This window comes from Xenia sp. Carnegie-2017, unplaced genomic scaffold, assembly GCF_021976095.1.
Source record: "Xenia sp. Carnegie-2017 unplaced genomic scaffold, XeniaSp_v1 HiC_scaffold_24, whole genome shotgun sequence".
NCBI lineage: Eukaryota > Metazoa > Cnidaria > Anthozoa > Malacalcyonacea > Xeniidae > Xenia > Xenia sp. Carnegie-2017.
Genome location: NW_025813487.1, coordinates 14,392,336 through 14,406,695, shown reverse-complemented (window position 1 = coordinate 14,406,695; position 14,360 = coordinate 14,392,336). Strand labels below are relative to the sequence as shown.

Sequence of the window (14,360 nt, the reverse complement as noted above, 5' to 3'; positions counted from 1 at the left end):
TTCTCACAAACGTCTTCGAGGTTTGCATAAGCCAGTGCAAACACGAAAAGCATCTTTTATTTTTTATAAAATAACAATAATGCAAAACAGATAAATTTAAATTTCCTTTACCATATACTGATGGTTGATTTGCAAATTCTTTTTAATTAATATGATTAATGGTTTAGCTCAGATTGGCCTGCACTGGATAATGCAAACTTAGCTATAGACCAATCAGCTCACGCGTTTTAATGTTGTTATTTTATCATAAGACTTAAAATAGTGCAGCTTGAAAATTTTGGCGACATGCAGCGTTCCGGTTTTTTTACATCAATGCGTGGAGTACACGCGAGAAATTCGAGTTTTTCGGTAGTTTGCTCCCAGGCTGCTCACTAAAATTTTTAGATTACGTAGGTTGCATTTGCTTTTACGTATGTATTCTCCGTTTAAATGGCCTTCGAACTAAAAGCACAAGATGTTGATGTTTTACAAGCTATGAGCTTTGCTCCTGTAATATATATGGGACGTGTTGTTGCCGACGTTACATCAGTTGATGGCGGTCAGTCGTTGTGAAACTTGTATGTATGATGTTGCATCACTTGATGGACATAGATCGCAGTGTGGAAAAATGTATGTATGTCTTTCATGTGCATCAAATGACCGATTTCAGCTTAGGAATAAATATTTTGCAGATCAAGTTGTGAATGAGGTCTAGTATCGTGCAAATCATGTTATCATCATAATTGTGTATTTGAAGCTTTAAGAATTGACAATTTTCAATTGATTATTACATGGAAACCGAATTTGATTTACAATTTACAATGACATATAGCTATGAATTATGACTAAAGTGTCAGATAAACTAGCTTTAAATGTATGAAGTCTCTAATTCTAGACATTCGCATGTGATGGTCATTCGTTTTAATGTTCACATGCATTCCTCGGCTGTTCCATTTATTTTATGTAGTTTGGGTTTATGTTGGCTGTCCCTTATTGGCTAAATGTCGTCAGCCATCTTCGCGATAATCAACGTAACGACCGCTGACCACTGTTTCATCCTGCTCACCGAGTACAGAAAATTGAACTGAAATTTATCTATTTACACTTGCCTCTTCCATTGGTGACGTCGCATTGACCGTACGCATCACATGATCTTTCGAGCGACAACCTTTATAAAATGGTAAGTGTTTTGAATTTCAAAGTTTACAGAGTAAACATACTAAACATAGCATAAACAGCACGAATGACTTAAAGAATTTAGTCTGGACTGGGGTATAGTTTATTTTCTTTATAGATGAAAAGTAGATAAATTAGATCTGTTGTGATTCTCTTCGGGCCTGTGGCGAAGACAGACCGATCTTTACTTCTACAATGGAAATTTTTCATCAAAATTTTTATTGTATTTCTTCAGTAAATCAATTCTATTTATTGTTTTGCATTGAATGAAGACAAACATATTTGCATTTTAGGGAAAAAAACGAGCCGGTTTCGCTACTTCATGGGGCATAAACAAACTCGAGTATGTAGGGAAGCCAGACGGCTTTACAAACAAACATCAATGATGTTTGTTTGTAAAGAAACTAAATGAGTTTTGATGTATGTAGTATATTGAAAATGATTATTTTAGAGAAACCATGAGTGGTACTTGAGGTGATTAATTTGAGATATTAATGTTATTTGACCGTCCATTATTTTATCCTGCATTTGGGTCAGTTTCTTTGCATTTGTTTAGTATTTCAAAAGTACTTTTGTGTAAAGTTGTCTTGAAATTCGTGTAAAGTTGTCTTGAAAACACTGTTATAGAATACCTCGGTTGCTTAGCGGAAAAGTAACTGTTTTAGTTCTTAGTTCTTAGATCAACGGTACACTAGCATTAGATGTTTGTAAATGTAGATCATCCATCCAGGCTAGTTGAGTCCTGAGAAGGAATGTTGGTGTTGGTGCTGACTGACGTTTCGACAACCTTAGCTGTAGTCATCTTCAGAGTCAAGATGCGACAACCATTGCTCTAGACATCTTCACTTGACTCTGAAAATGACTACAGCTAAGGTTGTCAAAACGTCAGTCAACATCAACAACAACAGTTCTTCTCAGGACTCTACTAACCTGCTGTCGACCTTATTCCAAAGCCATCATCAGAGAATATATATAATATATTAATCCTATTATTAATAGCATTAATATATTATATATATTCTGCTATCGACCATTTGTCGAACTCAACATCTGAGCAACTGAGCAACTTGCATACAAAATAAATGTATGATGAAAACTTGAAGGACATAAAATGCTGTGAACTTTGTAAAACTAAACATTTATAAAGTGAATTTTGTATAGATGTAGATTGTCCAGGTTTGCAGTCAGTGTCACTTGACGTTGAAGAAGACTTCCTCTAAGGATGTCGAAAGATTGGTCTAAACCTCACTAAAATGGGCGATCTACATCTATAAACTTTAATTTATACTCTTATGTTATAAATTTTCTAATTTGCAAGTAAGAATGATTAATATCTTGTCGGGACATATTAGAATTCATCATTTTGTATGTATTGTAAGTCAATCTTGTTTTTTTTTTTAACAAATTTTCGTCGTAATTGGAGAAGTGGTGCAATTAAGCACTTAATTTCAGACAAGAACAGCATTATGTTGAAAATGATGTGACATTGAACTTTTAAAATATGAATTTCAAGATATGAACAACAAGATGCACAAATGCATGTATTCTTACATAGATGGTATTATCTGTTGAAATTATTCTCGTTGCAACAAAAGGACTTATAATTTGTGAATTGTAAAGGTCAACATTTTATGTTTGAAGTGAATTGAAATGTCCTGTATTCCAGAAAAGATCACACGCGTTGGGGGCAAAGTTCATACATGTTTGAAGACATAACTTACTGAAATTACATGGTGTAATATAGCTGTTTACATAAATTGATGGTCTTCACTGTGCTAAAACGTCGCTGTTTATTTTACTTGTGTGAGCACATGATTGCTTATGACGAGTTTTTAGCTACGTTGAACGCCGCAAACGAGCAAATGTGGTGGTAAATTACCATTTTTACCGCGAGGATCATTTAAAAACTAATTTATTTTCACGCTCTTGTTTACGAAATTGTTCATGCTGTGGCGAAGCAAGCTATAACTTTGATCGTGTTATGTAACCTTTAGATTATTAGCAGAATTTATTTTTAGAAATCTATTGTTTTACGGCGAGTGAAAACCTAATATTTACATAACATGACTAAACTTTCGGGCTGGATATGTGCGAAGGTGGAAACGATTTGTGCAGGTGATCTACATACCAAAAAAGACGGAATCTTTACACGTTCAGCGATTGACTTTTTAGTATCTTCTAACTGCCTCTGGACCGACTTTCTGTAGAAAATAGAAAATAGAAAAGTTGACTCGTTTATCACAATTCCCCATTCTTCCCACACACCCCAATGTGTACCCCTCATGCACGTGTTTCAAGCATTTCAAAGTTAATCCATTTGCCAAATATCCTGCTAAATAAAAAGTTGTTTACACGAGCTCTTTAAAACTCATGATGTTCAGTGTATGTCGACTATTTACGCTTTCTGTAGTTAAAATATATCACGCATATAGGCTTGTGCGTGTATGTGCTTGCACGACTCAGCGGTCAGCACCAGCGATCAAATGCTTGAAGCTCGTGATCGATTATAAAAATGGTGCAATCAACATTTTTGGTAAATTTGGCCTGTTTTCAAAGAATGGCCATCACATTTTGTGTTCATGATTTTAATTTGAACCACTTGACTTATCTTGTGTTTACTTCAAGTTTATTTTGATTCTATTCATGAGAATGTCATCGATGGCTCTCTATTTACCACCATTAAGCACCATGTGAAATCCACTTCATTGTGAAATGTTGCCAGTAAGGTCTCATATGAGTATGGTTGTCCTTGACATAAGTTTCACTTGTGACAATTTTTAGTATAATTAACATATCCTTTACCAAAAAAGAATCACAACATCTATCGAAAATACATACATACCAATCAAGAGTAGCGTAGCCAGCCCGACTTTTTACTCCCACCATGCAAATATTTTTGTGTTCACTAACTGTGAGACCTGAAGGTTTGTAAAAACAAATAAATGAATAATGGTGACCTTTAGAATTTACTTAGCGGAAGTAAATCTGCATTCTGATTGTACACATCAATTATGATTGTATACATCATTTAATATTTATGAAGAATAGCGTTTTCGTTAAAGTTTACGCTTTCATGGGCATTTTTAAATAAACACACCGTTCCTTTTTAAAGTTTTTTTAAATATACAGTCAATGATTGCATTCTTTATAGAAATCCCGTGAAAATGTGTAGCAAACATCGTCTGCCACTCCCCTGCCTATCGGAAAAATTATTTTTGGAGAAAGGTAATAAACATTGGCCTTTTGCGCAACAAATTAAACACCTGTTAAGCATACAGAAACGAGGCAGAAGATTATCATGTGTAATGTTTTTTTACAATGAAATTACTATTTTACAAATTTTACATCAAACAAAATAAAGGATATTGTGTGTTTGCGATGTTGACGGATGGCGTTGCATTTAAGAAATAAAAGATGTTTACTGTGTTTGCACAGGCTTAATGAAACCAAGGAGACCTTTGGGAGAACTTGAGAGCTGGTCAGGTCGAACCCCGAGGCCGAAGGTTCAGGGTTAGCACGTGCTCGAGTGCTCTTACAAACGTCTCCACACGTGGTCGAGAGTTCTCACAAACGTCTCCTAGGTTTACATAGGTCAGAGCAAACACGAAAAACATCTCTCATTTCTTTTATTAAAAGCAATAATGCGAAACAGATAAATTAAATTTATTTCAAACAAACGTTTTAATTTTTTCTCCAACATTTATTCATGATTGACATGCAAATTCTCTTTCACTGATTGATTCGTTGATTTAATTGGTTGAGCTCAGATCCGTTTGCACAGGCAAATGTATACTCAGCTATAGACCAATCAGCGCACGCGTTATATTGTTGTTATTTTATAAAGCCTTTATGAACGAAGAAAATGATCTTAAGTAATATTACACAAACGTGGGATGCCTCCATGGTTATTTGCATTAGCGTCAATTTATTAAGATAAAAAGATTAATTCATTTGTGCGCATTTTATGACACCCTTTTTTTAAAGTTGTGAGTGTCGAACCAATTCTTATTTTTGTGTTATCTAGTATTTCCAAAATTTCTCTTTGACAGAATATTGTTCGAGCATGCTGTGTTGTAAGAGTATGGCTAACGGTGTATTGTGTTGTCAAGCATAGGATAACAATTGTACCCAACTTGCTAGTTTTACTTCTGTTACATATATTTCGGGACATTATCATGATTCACATCCTTAGAAGTCTATGGCTTCTTGTTATGAATGAACATAGAAAAATTTGCATAACAGGACTAAATAAGCGGGCTGACTGCGTCACTTAGTGGCTATGTTATTACCATTACACCAAGTTACCAAATACCAAAGTGGGTATACTTTTAGATAGAAAATTTATTTCTGGATTTTTTGTCTTAGTTCTGCGAGCAAAGCAAGTAATTAACGAATTACGATGACCAAGTTAAGTACCTGCAAACTGAAGGAAAATGGAGAGGACAGGAAGGCATCACTCAAAGGCACGTCGGGACGGTATGTTAAAAAAAAAGTCGAGGATTGGTCTAGCTATTTCGACATTTTCTGGCGTTAAACTGTTCTCATGAAATATCATGAGGCATGCATACTATATTCCGACATCATTCATTTCATCATTCAACTTCACTATAATTACTTGTGTGACTTTGTACTTTGTGATTCGTGATGTTCATACCACATGTGTAGTAAATATGTTTTGTTTATATTATGGCTTGTGTAATGTTACACCGCGTGCATCACGTGCCCTGTAAGCATCCATGTGGCCTACTATATATACTACGTGTCGTTTGTGGTGAGGTCTCAAAGCCGAATTACGATCTTCCGTCGTAAATAATTGTACTACACTTTCCATTTGTAATTTCCACAAAATCGACGAACGCCGAACTGACATTAAACAATGGTTAGTCAGGACTGCGGATTAGTTAACAACGGACAAGATGATGTATTTGTCGTCGACTCAGCCCCAAATGAAAACGGCTCCGTGAATACTCAGACGCCGGTAATGAAGAATGCTGTGAGTGTTACCATTGAATCGAAGGATGACCAGGAGCGCGATTCTTGGGGCAACAAATTTGAATTCCTGCTCGCCACCATTGGCTTTGCTGTTGGCCTCGGAAATGTTTGGCGTTTTCCATATTTGTGTCAGAAAAATGGCGGAGGTAGCACCCTTTGTTTAATTTATTAGTTCAAGTATTTTTCCGCACAATTTTCCATCGCACAAAGCGCAGTTGTGTGCCACTCTGTACTGTCGCCTCGCGAGCTTTTACACATGTTGTTGTTGAAGCTATATTAATGCTTTTGGTTGGTAGCGTCACTATTTAAATATTTTCTTCATATTTTTGTGTTTTATCGCGTGCTTTTTTTGCGCAAAGTAGTATAGTATGTATGTGTGTTTATGTGTGTGCGTCTTTTGTCTTCTTGAAATTGGACGCGGTTAATTCGAGTAGTCTGATGATTTCCTGTTTCTCAATTTTAATGTTTCCAGATCTTAAATGATACAGCATGGGTAGTGCTGTTTGTTTCATTTGAACGTACAGTGTTTGAATTGGGCGCTGAACTAATTGTTGTCTTCGAGATCTGTGTTTTTGGGGGGAGGAAAATTCAACGTTATGATAATTGGTGTCTTAGGGTACCCCCGAAGCTAGGTTTGGGTACCTCTTCTCCACTAACAAATCACTTTGGACTTTCGATACTTTACCAAAACACTGAAGTAAATTTCGTTCTTGGGTTTAGTAAAATCTTTAGTAAAATCTCTGTTGTCTTGCTTACCCAGCCTTTTTGAGAATCGTGCTACATGGATATAGTTTTAGATAGCCGTAGTAAAAATATTTATCAACTTTTGCCCGCGCGTTTTAATGAAAATTCTCAAAGTGCATTATTTTCGAAAATATATATATATATAAGCTCTAATGTAAACTTACGAATAGAGAACTGTTTTTTTTAAAACATAAAATCGCGATAGCATCGCTTTATCTTTCCAGTCCTTCACATTTAAAAGTACTTATGTCGTTATGCATGTCGCAATTAAGAATTGATTGCGAGATTGTTGTTCCGAAATAGGGCGATTTTCGACTCATGCTTCTCTGTTAAAAAGAGACAAATTCATAGAAATGTTGAATATCGACGCAAATGTTTTCTGTTCATGTTGTATTGATAACAGCACTGTCAAAAATTTGTAAGCAATTCCTTCAACGTGAAAGGGCATGTCGCTGTAGTTAACTGTTTTCATACGTTGTACAATAAAATTCTTTCAATTTTTTGCTGTGACATTATCACTGATATACAAAGAGACGTCGCTTTCCTCGAAAATATGCTTCATTGCAAAGAAATACTTTTTTCTTGTATCCTAAGCAATAGCACATGGATATGTGCGTTTGTTTGCTTAATGCTTATTTTGCGCGTTCACGCTATTGAAACCCCCCACAAAAAAAGAAACCCTTTCACAGTTTGACCGAGAATTAGATTTAAAAGTTGTTATAAGTTTTCATTGTAAAACAATTGAATCAAGTTAGGAAAAGTTAACGGCGTGGTCTTGTGACGGTGCTATAGTTGTTTCGCCCACGAATGAATTGCACACACGCAAAGCATATGAAGATACATCGCTAAATTCGGGGTGTTTTTACTCTAATTAAACTAGTTGCGAGTAACTGAGCATGTTTTCCTTATAAGTGATTACCTACAAACTCATCAGACTAGTTAAAAGAAAACTAAATTTTCTAAAACTTCAGTTGTTGAAAAGTCAATTTGTTTTTCCTGTTTTTTAAGGGTTTACTACCTGCATGTCATTAAGGTGAAACATGCTTCATCGTTGAACAGGACGTCTGTCATTGTATGTGTGTGGGTGTAGGACACAATGCAGTCCTCAGTTTATAATCCATTTCTCTCTATATGTTAATTTTTCTCTTATAGTTACGTGCTTTCAAGCCACTTGATAGCTAACGCGATTTTTTGACCCTTGGTTATGTTTTATGAAAAACAAACGTATTAAACAACATGACGAAGGTCTGTTTTTCCCATTTTCAGTTAGTAAAAAATGACCTTGTGAGCTTAATCTGTAAATTCTGGAAAACCATATGAACGCCCACCACTCCACCTTCCTAAAAAGTAGTGTCAATAATGTCTGCATTCATAATGTCATGCTGCCATTTCATTGGCTGTTCACTCGCGAACCGTTGGCCTGCCTGTAGCGATATTCAATTTTCAAAGTCTCATTGATTGGCGTGTCGGGCAGCTTCATTTTACACTGCACGTGTTCGGGAAACGTTTCTACGTTGTTTGTGTCCATTCACACCTCGTTTTAATACATTCTAATATTTGCGTGCTGAGTGTTATGTAAGATTTTATGTAAGATCCAGTCGAATGCCTGCATGCCTTGGCATGAAAGAGAATTCACAATTTCTTAAACACCGTGCATTTTGCGGTTCACCAACCAGTAAGATACCATGAGTATAGTTACGTGAGCATAGCTGCAAAAGTTTACGAGAAACACATAAATTGGTACCCCATTTACCCGAACCTGCTATTGAAGAAAAAATATGCGATTTCCCTGTGGACGCATTTTCTATTTGACGCCAATTTCATACACGAGTCTGGGTTAAGCGCCCTTCATTTTTCAAAGTGTGTTTAGGAGGATTTTGAAGTTTTAGTTAGAGGCGCTAGATTTAAGTAGGAAAGAATTTAATGGAGTTCCGGAGAATCGGTTATAGCGTACGTCTGTATCTAAGGAAGCCTATTTATAGCGAGACTTTAGGATATTGTTTTGGAAGGCGGCATACGCAATTTTAGTGGGCAGTGATAAATTGAAAATCAGTAGATTCACATGTTATTTAAAAGGAACATTTTAGTGGGTTTTATCCTGACTAGTTAAAGTTTAGTTAGAAAATGTGCAGTAAAAAAACGCTTAAAATTTGTCATGAAAGGAGGTAACGTATTTTTAAGAAAGGATGTCAAAATTAATGGTAGTCTTGCATGGAAAGATCTCTCATGTTCTTTGAATGACGCTCATGTGATTTCAATTCAGCATCATGTGACTAAACAAAATATTTGCTGCATGTCGTGACCTTTGACCATAAAAGTAGATTAGCGCACAGAAGTTAGACAAAACCGCAAATAGATGAAGTAATCTAAACAAACTAAAGGAAACCGTGAATAGGTAAAATATGCGAGGCTGAATAACGTCCGGCAGTTAATTAAATATTATTTTGGCAGTTTGCATAGTACAGTGACGAATTGCCTCATTTCAAATTCAGTGAAGTTATTTGAATGACGTTCGGGTGGGCGATTGCCTAACCTCTTCTCATTTTAATTACATGGTTTTAAATATGAATTAAACATTACATATAAAGCATTAGTCCTTGGAGGTGAAAACTTAAAAACAACAACAACAGCCTGCATCATAAACACCTTAAATGCCACTGACCGTGGTATTTATGTGAGAACGGCCGTGTTGATATTAATTCTGAGAGATCGCAAACTGTGTTAAATGCATTAGTAATAATGAAATGGTGAAAAAAGGAAGTTTTCGGTTGGTTGCGGAGACGTGAAGATCAATAATTGTGCCATCCCTTTAGAATTTATTTATGCAAATTTCCCTCTCTTGATGATTATTTCGCTATCTACGCGAAGTGAACTTGCTATTTTGTCATTTCGTAGAAAAATTCGAAATCGTCCAAGTCTCGTGTTTTTTTAACAGTGTTGATCTAACGACATTGACCATAAGGTTGATACAACAATTTCTGATTATCTTAGTTAACGAGAAAGCGACCTTTAGCAATGTCGAGAATTTTCATCGGAAATTGTCGGGGTTTTTTCCGTCTACGATGTACATTCGATCGTATAATCACTCGAGATTCTAAAAACTTTGGATGTAACAACGATTGATCTCTTAATAGACGCTAAAAAAGATAACTGAATAAACATTATGAATGAACGTTTAGGGTATTTCAGGATTTTTAATTACATGTATGTGAATATTGATAAGATGTTTTTACTGTATAGGGTTAGTCCATTTGGTACATACTCCAAATTTTTCAAATTGTTAACACTCCCCTTTGCACACAAATGGACGCTATCCGGCTACCCTCCTCTTCACACGCAAATGTGTTTCATATGCGATAATAATTTTATAATTAGCGACTGAATTAAAATGAATGAAATTACGAAATTCTGCTCGCGACGCTCATCTAACTTTTTGCGTTTAACATGATGGCAACAGCAGTACATTTTATATACATAACGCCCTTTTCATACGTGTGGCCATATCCCCCTGCACGTGTAGCCATATCCTCCTGCACGTGTCATCCTATAATAGCCATGATATTTTTTTTTAACACCTGAAGGCTTTTCACCTCAAAGCAGCATCGTATGATTAAGTCGTTATTAGTTAGTGTTGTGATACCGTTACTGTTGGTGGTCACCCTGTTTTAAAGTAAAGCCAAAAATCCATAAAATTTGTTATCTTAAGCTGGCTTAAGTGTCAATATAAGCAAGGCTATTCGAGGTCACCAGATTAAGTGTATAAAGCATTCCAATTATTTGGCAGTTAATTCGCCAGTGTCATTAAAGTAGCATTTAAAGTAATCGATTTGATGTCAAAGTATATTACAACACTTCATTGTTAGAGGTGTTTACGTCTCAAAATACCTCATTAAAGCCTGAAGCAAATTGTCTGTTTCGAATTTCTGTACTTTTTTGGGTAATCGGCTTAAACCTCAGGGAGTTTTTTTTTTAAATAGTTTTAAAGGACTCAAACTTTGTTTCGAAAAATGAAAAAAATTCCGTTAAATGTGGTCGTCACTGCTCATTATTTACTTCTTTCTGATACATTCCTCCCATTTTTCTTTCAGGTGCATTCCTTATACCGTATTTTCTATCCCTCTTTGTCCTCGGCATCCCCATCTTTCTCATCGAACTCGGTATTGGACAACGTCTGCGTGCCGGCGCTGTCGGAGCCTGGAGCCAAGTGAGTCCCTTCTTGGGCGGTATAGGTGTGACGTCGATCGTCTGCTCCACCTTAATCTGTATCTACTACAACATGATCGTTGCCTGGTGCTTCTATTATCTGTTCATATCCTTTCAAGATCCCCTTCCATACGAACACTGCCCCATAACTTCAGGCGGTAACCTAACCGATCCTGAATGCCAACGGGCCGGAGCGACGTCGTATTACTGGTATCGTAAGACGTTGGATCTTTCACCTTCCATTGCAGAGTCCGGTCACATCCAATGGCATCTTGCTCTAGTCTTGTTACTCGCATGGCTTGTGGTATTCTTATGTACGATGAAGGGTGTGAAATCGACGGGAAAGGTAAGCACATCGATGATCTTCTTCGGGATATCATGGCGGTGTTGGAATTTTGATGTCAAAATGGAATTTTCATTCTTTATTTAGGCAGTTTACGTAACTGCATTATTCCCGTACGTGGTTCTTGTGATATTTTTCATCCGGGCAATCACTTTAGACGGCGCCGTTGGGGGACTGAAAAGGATGTTTACACCGAAGGTGAGTATCTTACAGACTGCGTCATGTTTCGATGAGTGTTTCAAATTCTATATGGTGAAATAAGGAAACACGCTCCTAACGTTCTTGCTAAGATAGATATGGAAAGGATTTGGAAACGGTACGAAGTTTATTTATCTCAGTGTAGTGAAGAAGCTCCCCATCCCCTGCGCAATAAATGACATTACGGGATCTTATGGTAAAAAGTATTTTGGCAGTCAAATGTTGAAATCAGGATTTCACCTTCTTAATACACAACATTGGAACATATAAGACACGCGTTGACGACAGCTTTTATTTTAAGTGTCTAACCTATACAAATATTTGTTTATAATAGTAATAATAAGGTACTGGGGATTCAAAATGTAAGACTCAAGTTTTAACATCAAATAATTTTCATGACGAACTTACACTATTATTGTTATACTTAAAAATTTAAGCTATTACAACAGAACACTCCTTTAGAGACATTAGACTTATTATATTGAAAACACTGATGTTTGGAGGAACTCAAATCTTAATGGCAGGTGACTACTGATGTAGACTTAATACTGGAGTGTTTAAAAAATTCGAGTTCTTTTGATCAGATCACTCCTGTTGAAGACACTAGACTGGAGTAAATAAGAGTTCAAGTTTCAACATGAGATCACTCCTGATGAAGACACTAGACTGGAGTGTATAAGGACTCAAGTTTCGACATCAGATCACTCCACATGAAGACATGCGAATATAAAAGCACTCAAGTTTCAGCATCAGATCACTCCTGATGAAGACACTAGACTGGAGTATATAAGAGTTCAAATTTCAACATGAGATCACTCGTGATGAAGACTCTAGACTGGAGTATATAAGGACACAATTTACAATGACTCCTGCTTTGGCCATTAGACTACAGTATGGTCACCTTGGTCACCTTTCTCCGCTCTGTCCTGCTCGGGTAGCGGGTCTTTGCCGGAGACCCAGTTCTATCAGACTTCTCCAGGCTGCTCTGTCCTGGGTATCCTCTTCTTTGACACCACATAGCAAGGCCATTAGACTACAGTATAAAGGCACTTATTTTTCTCGATGAAGAACCTACATCACCGGACTACATCAATAAATATAAGGAAAGATTAACTTCATTATAATAATTAGTAATCAAAATTATTATTTATATTTTACAGTTTGAAACACTCGCCAACGGTAGAGTATGGCTCGAAGCAGCTACGCAGATCTTCTTTTCGTTAAGTCTATCGTTTGGTGGCCTCATTGCCATGTCTAGTTATAATCCAGTAAAAAACAACTGCAAAAAAGACGCCATCATGGTTTCGTTAATAAACTGCGGCACGTCCGTGTTTGCAAGCGTTGTTGTTTTTAGTGTTCTTGGATTCAAGGTAAGAGGGGTGGACGGGGATATGTAGGTATGTCGAAGTACCGCGTTTATGTTTAAGAATATAGACGTGCATAACACCATGCACGAATATATTACATAATATTGAAAAACGCCTTTCTTTTAATAATCTCACGCATTTAACAGTACTGTTTCTCTGACAAACGCCTTTCTACTATAATCACGCTCCCTCTTCTTCTTTCATTGTTTATAAAAAGATTTTTGTATCAACAAGAACAATACCTGCTGTTCACGAAACCTTTTCTATCATTCTTTTTCTACTTTAGGCAAAGACTGCACGTGACGAATGTATTGAGTCTCTTCAGTACAGCATATCTGACAATAAGACTTGTAAAAGCTTAGATGATTACCTCAGTGACGTAAGTAGAGCCGTTGGCCAATCATATTTACCTAAACACTGCTTTGAATAGCGTATTTGCCATGGTATATTACAACTAGGTAGTTCCAACAACTAGCCACGTCCCCATTTTGAGGGTGATGTCACTTCTTGTCGTCTTCGCTATATTTCATTTATGGATATCTTTCAACAGTTCCTGTTAGAACTACCTATAGTTTTCATTTACCATTGAAAATACGCTCTTCTTTATTACCGCAAACAAGTCTTTGTCTTACAATTTATTTAACTTCGCGGTTTTGACGAATGTTTAATGGCTAACTGCAAAATATCACGTGACCATGATTGGGGTTTGCGGTTCAGGTTTTAAGAGGCCCTTCTTACTGTAGGTTAATTACGGCAAGCTTTTTAGTACTTTTAGTAGAACAATCAAGTGGAGTTTATAGCTCAATATAATTAATTTATGTAGCTATACATCATGAATATGCCTTTTTTATCGACAAACTCTTAACACAACATGAAATTTAGCTCAGGACAATGCGAATTCTAAATTACAAATTTAAGACGCCATACTAAATTCAAATTTTTTCAAAACGGCAAACCTCTACGGCAAGCGGGTAGATCAGGTTTGCCGTTAACACCCAACCAGAACTCTCTAATGACCTACAACTTAACCACTCCTTACCCTGTAAGCGTCGAACGATGACCGACAATTGATTATGAATCCCATGACAGGTTGCCCAAGGTACGGGATTATCATTCATTGCGTTTACGGAAGCTATAACCAAGATGCCAGCACCTCAAGCTTGGTCGGTATTGTTCTTCTGTATGTTGCTCACTTTGGGATTGGGTAGCATGTTCGGAAATGTCGCTGGTATTGTCACACCAATTAGGGATCTCGGTTTAGTCAAAATAAAGAAGGAATACTTGACTGGTATGATATTTCTGACACCACAATGAATGAGAAGATATAAATTCATAACGATAGGTAGATTACATCCAGT

The 14,360-nt window shown here is 36.5% G+C and overlaps 1 protein-coding gene across 1 annotated transcript; it reads left to right on the top strand.

The window, feature by feature from the left end:
* Positions 1-375: 375 nt before the first annotated feature.
* On the top strand, positions 376-14,316 carry LOC124452216 (sodium- and chloride-dependent transporter XTRP3-like). The gene is made up of 9 exons (XM_047002797.1): positions 376-609; positions 947-1,159; positions 4,307-4,380; positions 5,521-6,293; positions 10,980-11,440; positions 11,525-11,635; positions 12,796-13,005; positions 13,289-13,381; positions 14,092-14,316. Exons 4-9 carry the CDS (start codon positions 6,032-6,034, stop codon positions 14,314-14,316), a joined length of 1,362 nt encoding a protein of 453 aa, XP_046858753.1. The 5' UTR covers positions 376-609; positions 947-1,159; positions 4,307-4,380; positions 5,521-6,031.
* The last annotated feature ends 44 nt before the right edge of the window (positions 14,317-14,360 follow it).

Excerpts from the sequence above, each read along its gene's own strand:
- LOC124452216 (XM_047002797.1), top strand. The coding sequence starts at position 6,032 with ATGGTTAGTCAGGACTGCGGATTAGTTAACAACGGACAAGATGATGTA. Across the intron at positions 6,294-10,979 it reads GTGTCAGAAAAATGGCGGAG|GTGCATTCCTTATACCGTAT; the intron begins GTAGCACCCTTT and ends TTTTTCTTTCAG. Across the intron at positions 13,006-13,288 it reads TTAGTGTTCTTGGATTCAAG|GCAAAGACTGCACGTGACGA; the intron begins GTAAGAGGGGTG and ends TTTCTACTTTAG.